The sequence below is a fragment of the Suncus etruscus genome, chromosome 20 (genome assembly GCF_024139225.1).
Source record: "Suncus etruscus isolate mSunEtr1 chromosome 20, mSunEtr1.pri.cur, whole genome shotgun sequence".
In the NCBI taxonomy this organism is placed as follows: Eukaryota; Metazoa; Chordata; class Mammalia; order Eulipotyphla; family Soricidae; genus Suncus; species Suncus etruscus.
In genome coordinates, this window is record NC_064867.1 from 44,040,217 (window position 1) to 44,060,830 (window position 20,614).

At 49.1% G+C, this 20,614-nt stretch overlaps 1 protein-coding gene across 1 annotated transcript; it reads right to left on the reverse strand.

Moving 5' to 3' along the window:
• Positions 1-619: 619 nt before the first annotated feature.
• Positions 620-16,985, reverse strand: ACAP1 (ArfGAP with coiled-coil, ankyrin repeat and PH domains 1). The gene is made up of 22 exons (XM_049766161.1): positions 16,811-16,985; positions 16,262-16,319; positions 12,043-12,162; positions 11,800-11,853; positions 11,654-11,712; positions 11,082-11,265; positions 10,955-10,999; positions 10,745-10,840; positions 10,569-10,643; positions 10,367-10,476; positions 6,600-6,651; positions 6,407-6,507; positions 5,290-5,413; positions 4,988-5,199; positions 4,336-4,405; positions 4,115-4,209; positions 3,837-4,006; positions 2,453-2,625; positions 1,846-1,955; positions 1,654-1,764; positions 1,256-1,305; positions 620-754 (listed from the first exon to the last, which is right to left on the reverse strand). Exons 1-22 carry the CDS (start codon positions 16,900-16,902, stop codon positions 654-656), a joined length of 2,262 nt encoding a protein of 753 aa, XP_049622118.1. The 5' UTR covers positions 16,903-16,985; the 3' UTR covers positions 620-653.
• Positions 16,986-20,614: the final 3,629 nt, after the last annotated feature.

Below are 20,614 nucleotides of genomic sequence, written 5' to 3' on the forward strand. Positions count from 1 at the left end.
CTGAGACAGGCCTCCTCAGAAACCCACATCTGGCAGGATCTCCTGAGTCGGGCCTCCTCAGGAACTCATTCTGACAGGATCTCCTGAGCCAGACCCCCTCAGAAACCCACATCTGGCAGGATCTCCTGAGTCGGGCCTCCTCAGGAACTCATTCTGACAGGATCTCCTGAGCCAGACCCCCTCAGAAACCCACATCTGGCAGGATCTCCTGAGTCGGGCCTCCTCAGGAACTCATTCTGACAGGATCTCCTGAGCCAGACCCCCTCAGAAACCCACATCTGGCAGGATCTCCTGAGTCGGGCCTCCTCAGGAACTCATTCTGACAGGATCTCCTGAGCCATGGCCTCCTCAGAAACCCACATCTGGCAGGATCTCCTGAGTCGGGCCTCCTCAGGAACTCATTCTGACAGGATCTCCTGAGCCATGGCCTCCTCAGAAACCCACATCTGGCAGGATCTCCTGAGTCGGGCCTCCTCAGGAACTCATTCTGACAGGATCTCCTGAGCCATGGCCTCCTCAGAAACCCACGTCTGACAGGATCCCCAGAGTCAAGGCCTCCGCTCCTCCTCCCATCACCCCCTCATGTGGCGCCTCAGACACGGACAGAAGGAAGCACAAAGCATGGAGTCTTTAATGGGGAGGCGGCAGCCCCCTTAGAGGGTGTGGAGGTCATGGCTCCGACGGCTCAGCTTCTCGGGGTCATCCGAGGCCATGAGGGAGAAGTCTCGGAAGATGTCGAGATAGGTCTCGTCGCCTGCATGAGAGAGAGAACAGGGTTGTGGAGGCCTGGCAGCGGCGCCCTCCAACTCGAAAGATCAGAACCTGGGTTCCCGCTCACGTGGGGGCAGCATGGTGGAGGGGTTTGACTTCCCACCCTTAGTCTGTTTCTGGTCAGGTTCTGAGGGCAAGTGATGGGCGTCCATCGGGGAGTGCCCACATCCCAGCTGGGGTGCCTCGCCTGTCTCCCTTGTGCGTGTCTGTTTGTTCAGGGGTGGCACTCCCAGCTGTCTCAGCGTGTGCTCTTGGCTCTGTGCCCAGGGGTCACTTCTGGCAGGGTATGGGGGACAATAGGCGGTACCATTCACCAGAGGCCTTGCTGTACAAATCCTCCTCGCCTCATTCCCCTCTCTCCAGCCCTCTTGTCTTTACGGGGTTCTTTCCTCTCACATAATTAAACAACCACGTAGGGCACAATGGGGACAGGTCATCATTAGGAGCCAGAAAATCCACGTTAATTGAAGGGTGGGTACTTTACCTGCCTGGCCTTGGGCCACTTCAGCCTCTCTCATCTTCGCCAATCGCAACCTGACAGGGAAGGAATTGACAGTGGACGTCATCCTCCTTAATGTTCCCCCTTCCTCCCGCAGGTTTCACCTATCCTTTGAACTTTATTCATCTGTGTACCCAAGTGTTTAGTCCATAAAAGATGACTTTGGTCGATGCTGAGGCATGAATGAGGCCTCTTGAACTCACCATCCCAGAGCCTTCACGCTCCATGCCTCCTTCACGCTCCTTGCTCCATGCCTCAACAAACACTAGGAGCACTCCTTTCAGCTGACCCAGGCACTACCCTGCCCCTGCCCAGGGTCTCCTTTTTAGTCAGCCCCAACTGGAGAATGAAAGCATTAGTCCCACCACTGTGGGCCATCTCACAGGGTAACGATGTCAGCATTGGCTGTTTCCATGGCGATGGTCAGTGGGTCCATGCCTTCAGAATCTCGAGCCCCCAAATCTGCTCCCCTTTTCAGGAATAGGCAGGCCAGGCTGGAGAGAATAGTCAGGTTCAGGAGGCTGTTCTGTTCTCCCAGTCTGGAGTATCCCTCCCAAAGGCCCTGATATTCCTACCCAGTGTGGCCAAGGATTGTTGCATGGTGGAGTGGCCCTCGACCATGGTTGTCTGCTTGGTTCACATTAGCTCCATTCTGAAGAAGAAACTCACAGGCCAGAAGAGAATTCTGCATAAAGAAGTCAGAATATGGACTAGAGGGATAGTATAATGGGTAGGGTGCTTGCCTAAGCTGAGTTCAATCTCTAGCATCCCACATGGACCTCAGTGTGTTGCCAAGAGTCAGTTGTGTGCAAGGCAAGCACCCTATCTGCCTTAGTATTGTTCTGGTCCAAGAGGGGAGGGACATCTTTAGAGAGATTTAAAATGTTTTAGGAGGGGGCTGGAGCGATAATCTATAATACAAGTTGAGATATGCTATCTTTATTTACCAGATGAAGAAGCTGAGGCACAGAGAAGCTGTTAACCTAGTGGTAAATGCCTGGATTACCTACCTCCAAATCAAACATGTTCAGGCGCTAGTTTCTATCAGTTCTCATTCTCTAGGAGTTAGAGTTACCAGGAGGCAAGTGAGTAAGGGCAGAGGTAAGGTTTGAGTCCAAAATCTGAGGAGGGGTCAGAAATAAGGACTCAGAATGAGTTGGGGACGTCAGCAAGAACACTCACAGCAGCTGTGGCCTGGATCAGCGGTGTGGCATTCTCTCGACCTCCATTGACCCAGTTGACATCTGCTCCGTGGGCAAGAGCATCAGCCATGGTAGGAAGGGATGGAGGGTGCCCAGCAGCTCGAAACAACAGGGCCCCAGGATGGAGGGATCCCAGGTCATCAGAGGAGGCTTCTGTTAAGAAAGGTCAACTATTGGGGCCGGCGAGATAGCATGGAGGTAAGGCGTTTGCCTTCCATGCAGAAGGACGGTGGTTCAAATCCCAGCATCCCATATGGTCCCCTGTGCTGCCAGGGGAGATTTCTGAGCATAGAGCTAGGAGTGACCCCTGAGCACTGCCGGGTGTGACCCCCAAAAAACAAAAACAAAACAAAAGGTCAACTATCGTCAAGAAGAAATACCTCAGTACAGTCCCAGTTCTACAAAGGGAGAAGTCACTTTTCACCTGAGGGAGACCCTCCAAACCCAGGACTACTGAGGAAGGTGAAACTCTGGGTGGAGAAAGGCTGAGGAAGAAGCCCTAAGGTGTGGGACAGCCAATGTCATGCGTCACTTCTTCCAGTCCAACTACCCTAACTAGATGAGACATCACCTGTGAAATGACTCCCTAATTAGTTTCAGCTATCTGGGAAGCTCCCTCTGCTGTCCAGGTCCTCGAAGACCTTAGGAAACCCTATTCCTACCTTTCTCACGCTTAATCTATCCTACCTATTCATTAGCTCATATTCCTTCATAATTTCAAAAGCTTTTTTAAAAAAGATTTTTTGGAAGACCAAAGATATAATACAGATAACTTGGTCAGTTAGTACAGTGGATGGTGCTCTATTTTCCTTGCCTGAGGTTCATGTTTGATCCCTAGCACCCCACAGAGTCCCTGAATTTCACCAGTAGTGAAATTAGAGCCAGAAATAAGCCCTGAGCATCTCTGAAGGTGGTCTCAAAAAGAAAACAAAACAGTTATAGCTCGCTTGGCAGGCATCCGGACCAAGTTTGATCCCAGTATCACATAAGGACCCCCGAGCCATCTCTGCTAGATCAAGGAACCAGGAGTAAGATCTAAGCACAACTAGGTATCAGCTGCCCAAAAACTCTGTTGGCATTAAGGAACTACTCCCAGATATACTCGGGGGAGGAATCAAGTACTGGGAATCACATTAGGGTCATTTCCTCCAGCTCCAGTCATGCACTCTAGTTCTTCATTTCCTATTATTTCCTTGGTATTATTATATATATTATATTATTATATTTCCCTGGTATTATTATATTATTCATATTATTTCCTGGGTACCAAAACTTGAAATGATCTCCCCCCCAGCACTTAGCATATTGCTAAGTGCACAAGAGAGATCATCACTGAGCAAATGAAAAGCTAGCCAACCCTATACCTGGTTTGCATTTGAAGCTTCCAGGCCGGGGCATAATTAAAGGTTTTGGGGGCACAGGAGGGTGTCCTCTTGGAGGTCGCTGGCCACCTCTTCGCCCTCGAATCTCAGGAAGCTTGGTCAGGAACTTCTTCTCCACATATTTGGCATGAATCCAGGCCTCTTTCTCCTGCCTAGGGTGTGAAGGGAGGAACAGAAGGGACATACCAGCTTTTCTCCTAGCACCCCTACTCTTTCCTCCCTGGAAGTGAACTGCCTCAGTTCCTTCACCCTGTCCTCACCGGGAGCAGCTGGGCCCTGGCTTCTTCACTGCCATGGCCTCCACACGAGCCTCATAGATCTGGTTGATGATGACATTTCCCAACTCACACATTAGCTTCAAGTAGCCAGGGAGGACACAGGGGTAGGGACAGACCGATTGGAAAAGACAGAAAAGAAATTACTGTCTGTCCTTATCCCCATATCCCCACCCCACTCAATCTTCCAAACACCCCAAAGTTACCTTCACTAGTTCCGGCTCCCACGAGTCAAGGGTCAGAGACCGCACTTTGGAGAAATGAACGCCAAGGCTCCTGGAGGACCAGAGTAGGAGTTAGGTTCTCAGACTTGGAGGCAAAGTCGCATATGCAGACCGTGCAGCGGTCCTGAGCCAGGAAGGAGGTGGCACAGCAGCTCGAGTCAGCCTACTAGCTTAGGTACAATCCTGCTGTTCATAACCCCTTTCCTCTAAACATACTTCAAGGACCTCTGCCTTTACCTATGTACTTTGGTCTGGACAACTTCTTCCATAACCTTCCCCCTTCTCTCCTTCCACCAGCCAGGCAGAGCAGAAGGGCCATATAGACTTGTTTAGGCTCCATGGCTTCTTCTTTCTGCGCTCTCCATTTTTAGTTCTCATACCTCCTTCTACACACTATGGTCAAGCCAGTGTACTCCTCTAGGTGTACCCAGCCCTGGCTAGGCCAGGACACTTAACAGAGAGGCCTCCTGGAACCACCTTATTCCCCAGACTGTGCTCAGCTGGGGTCAGGACCAAAAGGAGGACCAACAGCCAGGGTAGGGAAGGCAGGATAGAGACTTTGTGATGGGGTCCTGCTTCCCAACATCATAACCAGAGGTTTGATTCAGGCTTGTTTGGGGCCCTGGGCAATGACCTGTGGATGCCAGAGCACTGAATGCAGAGGGTGACACCAAGGTTTATGCTGGCCCATTCAGGTGCTGGCTCCCGGCAGTCGCAGCACTGAGCGTTGCCATCCACACTCTGTACTTGTGCGGCCACATGCCCACCTCTCCCAGGTTCCCTTCTCCTATTCGCATCACCATAACCCATGGTGGTTGCAGAGCCCACGGCCAAGTGTCCTGAAACCTGGAGGAGAGAGGGGAAGAAAGAGTGGTTCTGAGGCTCGGTGGGAGGGTGACCCCATCTTCTTAGCTCTGTCCCCCTATATTCAAGTACCTGGCCTGAACCCCAAGGGCTGTTATCAAGGTGAGCCCGACTGAAGGCGGTAGCAATGCTGCTTTGCACAGCACTGATCCAAAGTTGCAGGAGGCGCTCGGAGTCTGCTTGGAGAAGGCAAGACCTTGTAGGAACATGAACAGAGAAGGGAAGGAGCTGAGACCTGGGGAATCATGTCGCAGAATGGGCAGACTGACATTAGCGTCAGTTGAAGACACTACACCAGTCATACTAAAATAGGTCTGAAGTTGTGGAGAGACAGAACAGTGGGCAGGACCCTTGCTCTGCATGCCGCCAACCTGAGTTCATTTGATACCTGACACCCTAAATGATCCCCAGTAGTAATCTGAGTGCAGAGCCTACGCATTACAGGTATGGCCTCAAGACCAATAAAGTAAAATTAAATTAAATTTAAAAATACGTATTTTTGGGCCCGGAGAGATAGCACAGCAGCGTTTGCCTTGCAAGCAGCCGATCCAGGACCAAAGGTGGTTGGTTTGAATCCCGGTGTCCCATAGGGTCCCCCGTACCTGCCAGGAGCTATTTCTGAGCAGACAGCCAGAAGTAACCCCTGAGCAACACCGGGTGTGGCCCAAAAAACAAAAAACAAAAAAAAATACATATTTTCTAGGACCTCAGGGAAACAGTGCAGTAGTTATGGCACTTGCTTGCTGACATGATTTGATCCCTGGTACCACATACAGTCCCCTATGCGCCATAAGGGATCACTTAGCACAGAGGCAGGAAAATCCCAGGAGCAAACACACACACACACACACACACACACACACACACACACACACACACACACACACACACACACACAGCGCTCCTGAGCTCTGAGCAAGGAATACCTGGACACCACCAGATGTGTTCCAAAAATTAAAAGCAAAACAAAAATTCACTTTTGTGCCAAATTCCTCTAAATACCTCTTCTACCAGCCTCTATCCTCTTCCCCCTCCGTGGGCCTACAATTTAGGGAGCAAAGGATTACTGGGACTACATGGGTTCTCCGCAACCCCCACTCCTCAGAAAGAAGATCTGTGTAACCCTTCATTCCAACTGCTTAGCATTTATGCTATCAGATTGAAGCATTGCCCCCTGGACAGCACTCACTTGCTAGGGGACACCACCTCAAAGCAAAACCGCCTTTCTGAATCAGGGCAGACCTTCACTGTGCAGAGACGAAGGTCGTCAACTACCACAGTCACAGGGTCCTGGAAGGGGATAAAGTAACAAGATGTCCACTCATCTGCAGCAAGGACTGAATCTCCCTAGGCCCAGGCATCCAGTACCTCGGGGTACCTACCTTGTACTTCTTCTGGTAGACCAGTTGGTTGCTCTGAATAGTGAACCAGCGCCTAAAGAAAGTGAAAAAGAAATTGTAAACGTGAGCAGCACTGGGATAAGACTTGGGACAGGGATAGCAAAGACACTGTGTTCTTTGTCCATTAAGATCTTGCTGAGAGCCCGGAGAGATAGCACAGCGGTGTTTGCCTTGCAAGCAGCTGATTCAGGACTAAAGGTGGTTGGTTTGAATCCCGGTGTCCTATATGGTCCCCTGTGCCTGCCAGGAGCTATTTCTGAGCAGACAGCCAGGAGTAACCCTTGAGCACCGCCGGGTGTGGCCCAAAAAAAAAAAAAAAAAAGATCTTGCTGAGAAAAAAAAAAGATCTTGCTGAGAGGAGGCTGAAGATGTGGCTCCGCAGTAAGGCATTTGCCTTGCACGTGGCTGACTGAGGATGGACTGTGGTTTGATCCCCTGGCGTCCCATCTGGTCCCCCTAGCCAGGAGTGATTTCTGAGTGCATATCTAGGAGTAACCCCTGAGCATCACTGATGTAACTCAAAAACAAATAAAAAAAAAGATCTTGTTGAGAGGGGTTGGAACGATAGCACAGCAGTAGGGCATTTGCCTTGTACGAGGCCAACCCTGAATGGTCTCTAGTGTTAGGGTTATTTTTGGGGGCTACCAGTGTGACCCAAAAAACAAAAATCAAAAACAAACAAATAAACAAAAAAAGATTTTACTGAGATAAGAGGGAACTGAGCTGTCTGAGTTCTGTGTGAGTTAGTTCAAAGGAGCATGGAGAGGGGGCTGGCACGATAGTGCAGTAGTAGGGTATTTGCCTTGCATGTGGCTGATCCAGGACGGACCTCGGTTCAAGGTTCAATTCCTGGCATCCCATATGGTCCCCCAAGCCAGGAAAGCACAGAGCCAGGAGTAACCCCTGAGCATCACCGGGTGTGGATCAAGAAAAACCAACCAGGTGCTGGAGAGATAGCATGGAGGTAAGGCACTTGCCTTGCAATCAAAAGGTTGGTGGTTCGAATCCCGGCATCCCATCTGGTCCCCTGAGCCTGCCAGGAGCGATTTCTAAGCATAGAGCCAGGAGTAACCCCTGAGCGCTGTCGGGTGTGACCCCCAAAAAGCAAAACAAAACAAACAAAAAAAGGAGTGTGGAGAGTTGTACAGACCAGGACATGTAAATAGTGTTGAAAGTCTTGGACAACCCAGTAAATGGGAAGAAATGGAACTTTCCAGAGGGCACTAGAATGCTTTTTCTCTTGCTATGTTGAGGGGTGTGTGTGTTCAGCTTTCTTATTAATTTCTTATTAATACACAGATCTCATCTGGGCTTGCATTAACTCTTTAAAGGGAAGGAACTGAATCACAGCAGACTCCCACCTGGCTCCACACCCTGCAATGGCTCATTTCCCTCAGAGAAGTCAAGTTCTTACAAGAGCTAAAGAAACCCAATCCAGGGCCCGGAGAGATAGCAGAGTGGCGTTTGCCTTGCAAGCAGCCGATCCAGGACCAAAGGTGGTTGGTTCGAATCCCGGTGTCCCATATGGTCCCCCGTGCCTGCCAGGAGCTGTTTCTGAGCAGAGAGCCAGGAGTAACCCCTGAGCACTGCTGGGTGTGGCCCAAAAACCAAAAAAAAAAAAAAAAAAAAAAAAAGAAACCCAATCCTGACTCATACCCAATTAGCTCCAATTTTCTCTGTTTCTTTCCTCCAACCCCATCTTGTATACACGCGAGTTGCCTCTATTTCTCCATCAATCTCCATCAATCTGGTTCCTAAGGGCCTTGGTGCTTCTGCCTCGAACATTCTTCTCCTATTTGCCTTTCTACTTTTGTTTGTGGGCAATCCTCCTCTTTACTCAGAGCTTACTCCTGGCTTTGTGCTCAGGGATCATTCGTGGCAGGGCTTAGTTGGCCATATGGGAAGTCAGGTATCAAACCCAGGTTGGCTGAACTCATGTAAATGCTTTAAATACCGTACTATCTCTCCAGCACAAAACCCTCATTGTAGTTAAAATTTTTCATTTAAAAGCCTTATTATTACCTTAAAATTACTACCTTAAGATAGATGGTTTAAAATTTAAAACCGGGGCCGGGCGGTGGCGCTGGAGGTAAGGTGCCTGCCTTGCTTGCGCTAGCCTAGGACGGACCGAGGTTCAATCCCCCCGCGTCCCATATGGTCCCCTAAGAAGCCAGGAGCAACTTCTGAGCGCATAGCCAGGAGTAACCCCTGAGCGTCACAGGGTGTGGCCCAAAAACCAAAAAAAAAAAAAAACAAAAAAAAAATTAAAACCAAGGGCCCGGAGAGATAGCATGGAGGTAAGGTGTTTGCCTTGCATGCAGAAGGACAGTGGTTCGAATCCCAGCATCCCATATGGTCCCCTGTGCCTGCCAGGGCCCATTTCTGAGCACAGTCAGGAGTGACCCCTGAGTGCTGCCGGGTGTGACCCAAAAACCAAAATAAATAAATAAATAAATAAATAAATAAATAAATAAATAAAACCAAGGCTGGAGCAATAGAACAGCAAATAGGGCATCTGTGTTGTATGTAGCTGACCTGGGTTTGATCCCAGGCATCCTGTGTGGTGTGGTCCCCTGAGCACCACCAGAAGTAATCCCTGACTACTTCTGGGTATGGTCTCAAAAAAACAAAGCAGGAATAAAATTTAAAACCAGGCCAGGTGCTAGAATGATAGTACAGTTGGTAGGGTACTTGTCTTGCACATGGCCAACCCAGGTTCAGTCCTTGGCACCCTGTTTGGTCACCTGAGCACTGCCAAGGATGAGTTAGAGTGAAGACTACGCTCCAAACATGCCAGATGTGGCCCCAAACAACAAAAATCCAGGCCAGGAAGATATATCAAAGGTTAGAGTGCATGTCTAGCATGAACTTGATCCGAGTTTAATGGCCTGTTCATTACTGCTGAGAGTAGCCTTAGTGTTGTCACCTAGCACAGCTGGGCAGACCCACTCTTCCCAAGATAAATACAAATAAAATTACAAAACCTTTCCTGCACACTAGCTATTTGTTTACATTATGGTTTTCCTATGGTAAAAATGCCATGGGAAATGGCTATACTTGTTTACCAAATGTTTTTTTTCTTCCTGTTTTGTTTTGGGGCCACACCCGGTGGTGCTCAGGAGTTACACCTGGCTCTGGCTCAGAAATCGCTCCTGGCAGGCCTAGAGAAACATATGGGATACTTGGAATCAAACCCAGATCTGTCCTGGTTTGTCCACATGTAAGGCAAACGCCCTGCCGCTGTGCTATCTCTCCTGCCCCATACCTAATATATTTTTATTTATTTTTTATTTTGTTTTTTGGGTCACATCCAGCGGCACTCAGGGGTTACTCCTGGCTCTGTGCTCAGAAATCACTCCTGGCAAGCACAGGGGACCATATGGAATGCCAGATTCAAACTGGGATCCATCTTATGTTGGCTGTGTACAAAGCAAATGCCATATTTTCAGTTTTAATTTTATTTAGTTTTTGGGCCACACATGGTAATGTTCAGGGGTTACTCCTGGTAGTGTTCAAGGGACCATATGGGATGCCAGGGAAGAAACCCATGTTGACCACGTGCAAAGTAAGTGCCCTGCCTGCTGCGCTATTACACCAACACCAGCGTACAATTTATTTGATTACCATGTTCATTGTCTTTGTTGATGGTTTGTATACTCGAAGGCAGATTTTTTTTCTAGACTTGGCACACTATAGAACCACTCTAAAACTAATAGAATTTTGGCAGACTGGGATAACCCTTTTCTCACCTGCTCCAGGTCTTAAAGGCATTGCTGGCTCTTTTGAAAAGATGTCCTTCCATCACTGGGCCGCCAGGCCCTTCCCGTAGGCTGGGTTCTGGTTCCTCCCCACCTAGTTCCTGGAGGCCCAAAGAAGGCTAAAGGACAACTGAACAGGGCTGAGACCAAGGCCCCAGGCATGGCTGCTCCTGTCAGCAGTGCCAGCCCTTACCTTCTGTTTTAGTAGCACATGCCTCTGTTCCATGTCTCTCTTCTCACGAGCTGAATTCAAGACCAGCTGGTGCAACTGGGCATAGGAGGGGCATCTCAGATGGCATGTCCTTCCCTCACTGGTCCAGGGACGTCATACTGTCCCTCCACCACATTTCCAGCTTCCTGAAACCCTACCTGGGCACCCAGTTCCTTTCGATACTGGGCCAACTGGCTCAGTTCCTCATGGCCCTGCTGGAAATGAGCTGCCTGGGCCTCCACCAACCGTAGTACCTAAAGGACAACATGAGCAGGGAATATATCTGAGGTAGGACCCCTTTCTCCTCTCTCTTCTCCTCTCTTGGTAGGCCCTACCCCCTCATTGCCCTCACCACCAGTGCAACTCACAAACTCCATGATGTCAAACTTCCTCTTGTCCTCAATCACGTTGACCTGAAAAGCCAAAATTCTAGGTCATGTGGAGGACTCTCCAATCTCAAGATACTGTACCCCCAGGGTCAAGATGGGCAGTCACCTGCAGGGCATAGTCCAGTGCACGGCCCCGGTATCCGGCTCGAGCAGCCTTTAAAGCTAATACTGCTTCTTCTGCTTCTTGGGTCCGGCGCCTGGGCACTTCAGCATTATGAATAAGAGCAGCCTCCAAGCTCTCAGCCCCCCGCCAGAAATCCCGACGAGCTTCTCGGAAACCCCGGAGACCTCTGAGGGTAGAGGGACGATACAAATTCACAGATCAATGCACCTTCCCCCACAGAGAAGTCCTAGAAGGCCCATGCACAGACTTCCAGTCAACCTATTCCATAGTCAGAACCCAAGGGAATTCTTGGGACGTGGTATCTATTAGTCAGGCCACTGGAAACCTCTACTTGCACAATTCCTGAATATAGGGAATACAGGAATTCCTATTTGTTTTTCCTTCTGGTAATGGGGGGAAAGGATGGAGGGCTGACTTTTTGCTTATTCATTTGTACATTTTTGGGTATATTTTGGGTACTCAGGGCTTATGCACACGGGGATCACTCCTGGTAGGGCTCCCTACCCAGCCCCCATGACGTCTGGAAGAGAAGGTCCCTTTCCCTCCCAACTCACTCCTTGACCAGATTTTGGATTTGTTGCTGCAGTGTATGCTGGGTGGCATCCAGAAGCTCCTGAAGGGAAGCAGAAATTCATGCAAGAGGGGCATTAAGAGTATGAATTATCTTGTCCTCCTGCCAACCCAACCTCTCCCCACTCACTGCGTGGCTGTCTAGCTTGTGATTCAGGCTCTCAGTGAATTTGTCCAGACATTCCTAGACAAGAAGAGATGAAGACGTGTAATCTGTTGGGACCTTCTCATCTCTGGACCCAGAGCTGTGGCTGTTCTGAGAAAGCAGTCCCAGTCCTTGAATATGGGATCAGCAGGCCCCACGCAACCCTCACCATACGCAGGCTCCCTTGGAATCCCAGACTGCATCCCTGTTTTGGGGCCCTCCACATACCGCCATCATGGGCTCTGGTGGACCCAGGCGGGCCAGGTCACAAATGCCAGCAATAAAGGCACGACTGGTGGCTAGGTAATGACGCCCACTTTCCAGGAGCCCAGTGCCCAGCTTGAGGAGCTAGGAAGCAATAAAAGCAATAAGGAACTCATGCTAAGTGCCATCATATTCTCACTCCTGCCTCACTTCTTTTTGTCTTCCCAGAGCTACTCTCCAACTACACCATAAAACCTCTCTGCAGCTCAGTCCAGCTCTTCATTATTTTTGTTTTGGGGCCACACCTGGCAGTGCTCAGGGGTTACTCCTGGATCTGTGCTCTAAAATCACTCCTGGCAGGCTTGGGATGCCCAAGATTGAACCTGGGTCTGTCCCAAGTCAGCAGTGTGCAGGGCAAATGATATAACACTGTGCTATTGCTTCGGGACTTTTTTATTTTTTTATAATATATTTAAGCACCATGATTACAAACAAGTTTGTAGTTAGATTTCAGTCATAAAAAGAATACCCCCTTCACTAGTGCAACATTTCCACCACCAATATACCCCCATATCTCTCCTCCCCCACCCCTTTTTATTTTTTTTTGTTTTGTTTTTGGGTCACACCCAGTGGCTCAGGGTTACTCTTGGCTCTGTGCTCAAAAATCGCTCCTGGTCCCTTCCCCCCCCAAAAAATGGGGCCAGAGAAATAGCATGAAGGTAAGGCATTTGCCTTGTATGCAGAAGGACAGTGGTTCGGATCCCGGCATCCCATATGGTCCCCCAAGCCTGCCAGGAGTGATATCTGAGCATAGAGCCAGGAGTAACCCCAGAGCGCTGCTGGGTATGATCCAAAAACAAACAAAAAAAAATCGTTCCTGGTAGGAGCTGGAGCGGTGGTGCGAGTAGTAGGGTGTTTGCCTTGCAAGTGCTAACCTAGGATGGACAGTGGTTTGATTCCCCAGCATCCCATATGGTCCCCCAAGTCAGGAGTGATTTCTGAGCACATTGGCAGGAGTAACCCCTGAGTATGACCGGGTGTGGCCCAAACCCCCCCCCAAAAAATAAAGAATAAAAGAAATTGCTCCTAGCAGGCACCAGGCACAGGGGAACCATATGGGATGCTGGGATTCGAATACCATCTGTCCTGGATCGGCTGTGTGCAAGATAAATGCCCTATCGCTGTGCTATCTCTCTGACCCCCCCCCCTTTTTTTTTTAATTTTGATCACATCTGGCTCTACTCAGTACTCATGGATTTGTGTTCAGAAATTGCACTGGTGGGGTTTAGAGGGGACCACATGGGTTGATGAAAATAGAAGCTGAGTTGGCTCATTCAAGGCAAGTATGCTATTTGCAAAACTATCTCTCAGGTGCCTGATTTCCTATATTTAGTTCATGCCTAGAGACATGCATACTCAAGGATTACTTCTGGCTCTGTTCTCAGGGGTCACTCCTGACAGTGCTTAAGGGAACATATGAAATGCTGGGGATTGAGCCAGGGTTGATTAGATGCTTCTAACTCATACCAGAGGTGTTCCCATCTCTGTTTCCTTGCTCCCATTGTTCTGTTCCCAAAACATTCTTTCCAGCCTATCACAAAAGCCAATGTCAGCTTCAGCCTTCAAAATGTCCTTTTTTATGTACTGCCATGTATCTCTCTATTCTACTCCTCGAATCCAGAGATCCCCAGAAACTCAATCCTCATCTACTGTCTAGTGCACAGGAGGAATATTCTGCTTTATCGCTGAGTTTCTGTAGCATTTACAATGTGGAGTTGTCTCATTCTATGCTGATTGAATTGGCCTCATAGTAATGTTTCCTATACCATAGATCAGGGCAAAGATAGCATGCTGGAATGCTCCGAGGGTCTGACCCATCAGCTGAAATATGAGGAGGCCTCACTTATCAGTTGATAAATGAGGGCACAATGGATGGCTCAAGAGTCTTTTATTTGCTTGTTTTTTTTTTTTGTTTGTTTGTTTTTTGGAGTCATACCTGGTGACGCTCAGGGTTTACTCCTGGCTCTACACTCAGAAATCGCTCCTGGCAGGCCTGGGGGACCATATAAAATGCCAGGATTTGAACCATCGTCCTTCTGCATGCAACGCAGATGCCCTACCTCCATGCTATCTCTCGGCCTTACTGCTGTGCTATCACTCCAGCCTCCGCAGGAATAATTTTTTTTTTTTTTGTCTTTGGGCCACACCTGGTAATGCTCAGGGGTTACTCCTGCCTATGCGCTCAGAAGTCACTCCTGGCTTGGGAGACCATATGGGACGCTGGGGGATAGAACCGCGGTCCGTCCTAGGCTAGCGCTGGCAAAGCAGACACACCTTACCTCTAGCACCACCGCACCGGCCCCAGGCTCCTGGCTCTCTGCTCAGAAATCGCTCCTGGCAGGCACAAGGGACCATATGGGATGCTGGGATTCGAACCACCATCCATCCTGGATCGGTTGTGTGCAAGGCAAACACCCTTCCTCTGTGCTATCTCTCTGGCCCAAGGCAATTTATTTTTTAGTTTTGGGTTACATCTGGCAGTGTTCAGGGTTACTCCTGACTGCTTTCAGAGATCAGTCCTGGAGGGTTTGGGAACACATAAGGGATATGAGACTTAACCAGGGTCTGCTGTATGCAAGGCAAGTGCCCTAGCTGATGTATTATCTCTTTGCCCCCACTTTTATTTTTATTTTGGGGCTACACCTGGCTCTATTCAAGGTTTACTCATGGCTCTGTGCTTAAGGATCATTCTTGGGGGCCGGAGAGATAGCATGGAGGTAAGGCATTTGCCTTTCATGCAGAAGGTCATTGGTTCGAATCCCGGCGTCCCATATGGTCCCCCGTGCCTGCCAGGAGCAATTTCTGAGCATGGAGCCAGGAGTAACCCCTGAGCACTGCCGGTGTGACCCAAAAACCACAAAAAAAAAAAAAAAAAAAAAAGGATCATTCTTGGCGGCTCTCAGGGAACCATACAGATTGAACCTAGGTCAGATGTGCAAGACAAGTACCTTTTCCCTTGTCCTCTATTCAGTCCCTAGGAAGAAACTAAATCCTGACAGTCACATGAGCAATCACGAGAAAACTCTGAGCATCAGATGAGAATAACCTGGGGCCGTAGAGAGAGCACAGGGGTAGGGCATTTGCCTTGCATGCAGCTGAACCAGGAAAATGGTGGTTCAAATCCCAGTATTCCATATGGTCCCCTGTGCCTGCCAGGGGCGATTTCTGAGCATAGAGCCAGGAGGAACCCCTGAGCGCCGCTGGGTGTGACCCAAAAACCGAAATAAAAAAGAATAACCACAGCCAAGATCTTATTTGTAGTCTATGAGACTCTGAAGACCAGTCAAGCTGCATCTGACTCCTGATGCATAGAAACGATCACAAACGTATAATGCTTTTAAGTACTAAATTTATAATCATGTTACATTAATAACTAATAAGCACAGCAATACAATTAATATAGGTAGTAAAAATATGCCAGAATGAAGTAAATAAGACAGAGAAAACTTAAGCCAAGTAATGGGGTTGGGAATATATGTGTCTGTGTGCTTATTTTATATTTTGGGTTTCCCAAGTGGTATTCAAAAGGCAGTTCTCAACCAACCAGGCTAGTGGCTTAATGTGAGGACATGAGGATATGTGCTACTTGATCTTGTGGTGTTCAGGGGCCTCCACAGTCAAACTCATTCTTGGGGGATCTCCAGAACTGTACCTAGCATTTCTCAGAGGAATATATATTTATAGTGTGTGTGTATATATATATTTGGAGGGGAGGTTTGGAAGCCACACTAGCAGAGTTCAAGCCTCTTCCGGACTCAGTGCTCAGGAGTAACCTGACAGGGGTTTGAATTTTGTTATTAGGGATCAAACCCAGGACCCGACACAAGGCAAATTCTCGACTACTGAGCTACATCCCAACCCCCTATAGAAGAGGGTCTGTATCTAAATGTGTTACTGGTTGACCTCCAATATGTCTCTGGGGCTCATGAGTCGATTCAGGACGTCCTCTGTCAGCATAATGGGCTAAGACCTGACCAAGACCATTGTTACGTCTTGTTTTTCAATCTTGAGCTCCTTATCGGTCTAGAGAACTATGTTTTTGTTTCTTTTTAGCTTGTCAAATAGCTAGATTCCCCCATCTGTCTCCCCTCCATTCATTTTCCAGTAATCCCCTGGAACTTTCTTCCAGGTCCTTCCCCTCTATCTTAGTTCCATCCCGAGTTAGAGCTCCTTGTTGAATCACCTTTTCCAATCGAGTCTCCAGTTCTGACACTTCAGCTTCCACCAACTCAATAGAGGCCCTGGAAAGTCATAGAAACAGAGCTGGGTCCATCTGGTCCACAGTTGGAGTGGGAGGGGGCCATGAGGGCATTGACATGAAGGGTTGCAAGGTACAGACAGGAAAAACATCACCCACTTCCATCTCTGACTCACTGCAGTGTGGGAGCTATCAGACCCAGACCAGAGCAGGAAGAGTAGAAGGAGGGTGGCTGTGGTGAAGGCAGGAAGTTGTGAACCGCCCAGAGCAGGTGTTGGGGGAAGGGCAGGGGTTCCAGAATCAGAAGCAAATGCCAGCTCTGGGGGGCGAACCTGAGGCAGAAGGAACCCCTCTCCCAACACAACACACATGAAAGGGGTAGAGGGGACCACAGCCTTGGGGTTGCTAGCAAAGATACTATACCAAGCTCCATCTTGTCCCTATAGAACTTCTCCCTTTAAGAACTGGAGGAGGTGGCAGGTATGGGGGTCCTACCTGTCTCCCCCCAATACCGCCAGACCTGTACATACTTACCGGAAACGGGGTGAGTCTTTGAGACACTCCTCGAAATCTAACTTGACAGTCATCTCTGCTTGACAGATGAAGCCTAGGGGTGGAGTGGGCATGCAGATGGAAGCACCCCTTTGCCCGAAGGAAGGAGCGGAGATGAGGGAAGAGGACAGGGTCCTCTCCTGGGAGGTGCAATTCTCTCCCCAAGGGGAAGGGGGTCCTAGGAAGAGCTCGCACCCTGCACTTTCAGACAGCGAAGAGAAGGGCAGAGGCGGAGCCTGAGCAGAGGAGAGGGCCCTGAGATCAGAGAAGCCACGGCCCCGCCTTCAGAGCCTACATACAGTTCCTTCTGGAGACTAGTCTCAGTTCTCTCCTTCAGGGCTGAATTTGGGGACCCTGGCAGACATGGAATGCCACAGAAGTTAGATGAGCCTGGTAAGGCTTCTGGCTCTTAGTTTCCCCCATCTGGAAACTGGAAATGAAAGCCCCTACCCCTAGGATCATGATAAAAATTAAAGATGATAAGGACAACATTTTGGTTGTTTTTTTAGATTTGGGGTTTTTTGGGGGGACACAATTGGCAATGCTCAGCGATTCCAAGTTGGGTCCTTGGAGGCTGCACTCAGCTCAATGCTCTGGGGAGCCATGCCGTGCTAGTTCCCAGTACTAACAAATTTTTTTTTTTTTTTTTTTTGTGGTTTTTGGGTCACACCCGGCAGTGCTCAGGGGTTATTCCTGGCTCCAGGCTCAGAAATTGCTCCTGGCAGGCACGGGAGGACCATATATGGGACGCCGGGATTCGAACCGATGACCTCCTGCATGAGAGGCAAACGCCTTACCTCCATGCTATCTCTCCGGCCCAGTACTAACAAATTTATGGCAAAATCCGTTACTGTACTTGAGTTGGTCTTCTGGGACCAGGTTCTTATCACATGGACAGTTCCAAGCTTTCTTCTCAGTTCTGCCTGTTCTCTAAACTTCCCTGCCTTCCTCCCCTCTCCTCAGTAACTGACTGACTGACTGAGCAGGTCCCAATTCACAGTACTCCGACTCCTGCTCTTCTCTTTATTGTTCACCCTGGGGCAGGGGTAAGTTGGCCCACCGCACCCCTAGCTGGCTCCATTTCCCGTTGTCCGCCTTCCTCTTCCTTAGTTCTTCGAAAGTTGCGGAGTTTCACCTGGAGAGAAGGGTCTGAGTTATTGGCTTTCTTGCAGCAAGCATGAGATCAGGACCAATGACTTCCAGACTCTCTCACCTAGCCCCTCTCCCTTCCTAAGTGCAGTCCCTTGTTCTGTACCAGCTCACATCTGTGTAGGTTTGGGTTTAGGGAGTCTGGGCAGCTTCCAGACGCCAGGTGCCTTAAGCTTTCTAGACTGCCAGTTCAGCTCCATGGATACCATCCACTGAGACCAGCCATATACTAGACAGGATCCACTACTGTCTTTGGAAGACGGGGTAGTACTTTGGGTAGGGGGTAGTCAGGAGGGAGGGAGGAGGGCACAGGGACTTCTGGAAGTCAAGCAAGCAGGAGGATGTCAACTCCTCCATTTTCTCTGATTCCTCTCTTCACAATGAGGCCCTTATACTGGGTCTTCTTCTACCATGTTGCTAATCTACCCCTTTTTTTTTTTTTTGGTTTTTGGGTCACACCCGGCAGCGCTCAGGGGTTCCTCCTGGCTCTGCGCTCAGAAATCACTCCCGGCAGGCTCGGGGGACCATATGGGATGCCGGGACTTGAACCACCATCCTTCTGCATGCGAGGCAAGCACGCTACCTCCAAGCTATCTCTCTGGCCCCTATACTTTCTTTTTCTCCTAAATGAGTGAGAGTGGAGGGGAGGGATCTTGTCTAGAGCCAGGCCCAGTGAGATAGTGAGGATATGACCGACTCATTCAGAGAATCCTCAATGGCTTTGTGAAAAGGGTTTCTCGTGTGGCCCAGCAGAAGGACCTTAGTATCTGTAAGCTTTCAATCATTTAGGATAAGCTTGAGGAGTTTGGACATGTCATTGGATCAGGGGTAGGTATTAAGTTAGTGGCTCTCCACCCTCCTCATCCTCAGCCTGACCCAGCCCGCTCCTCACAGTCCTGCTCGTGGTCCGTGTCTTCCTCAAGCTCTGGGTGAGCGCAGCATCTCAGGTATCTTCCTTTGCTATAATATTCCTTGCGTTTTACTTCAAAGTCCTTCTGCGAGAAGCTAGTGGCTAGTGCTAGGGACTGATTTCTGGAGGTAGAAGAATCTGAAGAAGCAACCAAATATATCTGAGTCTCAATGGATCCAGTATCCAATTTACCGCCCTCTTTCCTGACCCAATCAGTTGTCCATTGCGCCCAGGGGAGAAGTTTTAGTTCCAGATTTTCGTATCACAGGAGGGCATTACCTTCCCATATTTCAGAAGAAATTTGGTGACTATTCTCATAATTCTCTTAGATTTCCTGTTCATTCTCACTAGCTAGCCTTCCATAGGGACTATTCTTTTTGCTGTTTGTTTTTAGGTCACAGTTAGTTGTGAACTTGGGAATTAACTCCTGATGGGTATTGGGAGACCATATGAAGTCCCATGAATCAAACCTGGGTTTGCCACAAAGAAGGTCAGCGCCCTCCTCTCTGTACCTCTGCCCCTCTCCTCAGGACTATTTTGATGGGTACCTTTCCCCATCTGCCCATCTTCTCTGGGGTTACCTTCTAGCAGTATCTTTCAAGCAGTTGGGCCCCAGGTTAATCAATACCCACTGAGAGAGAGATCACAGAATCAGTCCCTGGGATCCCAAAACTCACCTCTGTTTTGTAGGACGTGGTTACTGGGAGCCAGTTTTTCTCCATCTTTTACTTCTCTGCTAAGTCCTCCAGTCCAATCTCTCTCCATGGACTTGGGTTCTGAGTTCAACATCACACTTTGATAGCTACTGTCCACACTGGCATTACTCTCACTGCTCTCTCTGTCCAAGGGCAGGTTTTTCTGAGCCTTGAAGAATTTTCCTTCATCATAATGTGCCTTCCGTTTCTTCTCAAAATCACTAGAGTCTGGAGGCCAGTAGAAGAGTTGACTTTCCCACCAGGTTCTGGACGAAGGCCCACTCTGCCTCCCCTTTCCATTCAGTACTCCACCCCTTGGCTCACATGTCTTGGAAAAGTTGTCTGGAGATGTTTGCATTCCGTTATCATGATACTGGTGGACCTTGGGGTAGAAAGTGTCCATTGTGGCCAACCTGAAGGGGAGGGAGACTAGTTGGGGCACTGAAGGGAGAGAACAATAATGTGGGAAGGTGTTGCCTGGGGTCACCCTGGCTGATCCTCTTCACCCATCTGTGGTCAGGTGTGATGGGAAGTATATTAATATTCCATTTGAGGAGCCAAAAAATCAGAGCTTGGGATTGGAGAAACAGTAAGATGCTTGCTTTGTATGTGGCCAACCTGGGTTTGATCCCTGGCTCTCCATATGGTGCCCCTGAGCACTGCCAGGTGTGGCAAAAAGAAAAAGAATAGGGGCCGGGTAGGTGGCGCTGGAGGTAAGGTGTCTGCCTTGCAAGCGCTAGCCAAGGAAGGACCGTGGTTCGATCCCCCGGCGTCCCATATGGTCCCCCCAAGCCAGGGGCGATTTCTGAGCACATAGCCAGGAGTAACCCCTGAGCGTCAAACGGGTGTGGCCCAAAAACCAAAAAAAAAAAAAAAAAAAAGAAAAAGAATAAAGGAAAGAAAGAGAGAAAGAAAGAAAGAAAGAAAGAAAGAGAGAGAGAGAAAGAGAGAGAGAAAAAGAAAGAAAGAAAGAAAGAAAGAAAGAAAGAAAGAAAGAAAGAAAGAAAGAAAGAAAGAAAGAAAGAAAGAAAG

Bases quoted from the DNA above. Each gene is read 5' to 3' on its own strand.
- ACAP1 (XM_049766161.1), bottom strand. From the start codon at position 16,902: ATGCCCACTCCACCCCTAGGCTTCATCTGTCAAGCAGAGATGACTGTC. The intron at 11,713-11,799 runs GTGAGTGGGGAG...GCTTCCCTTCAG, and splicing joins ACAAGCTAGACAGCCACGCA to GAGCTTCTGGATGCCACCCA. The intron at 2,626-3,836 runs GTATAGGGTTGG...CTTTCTTAACAG, and splicing joins AAGCTTCAAATGCAAACCAG to AAGCCTCCTCTGATGACCTG.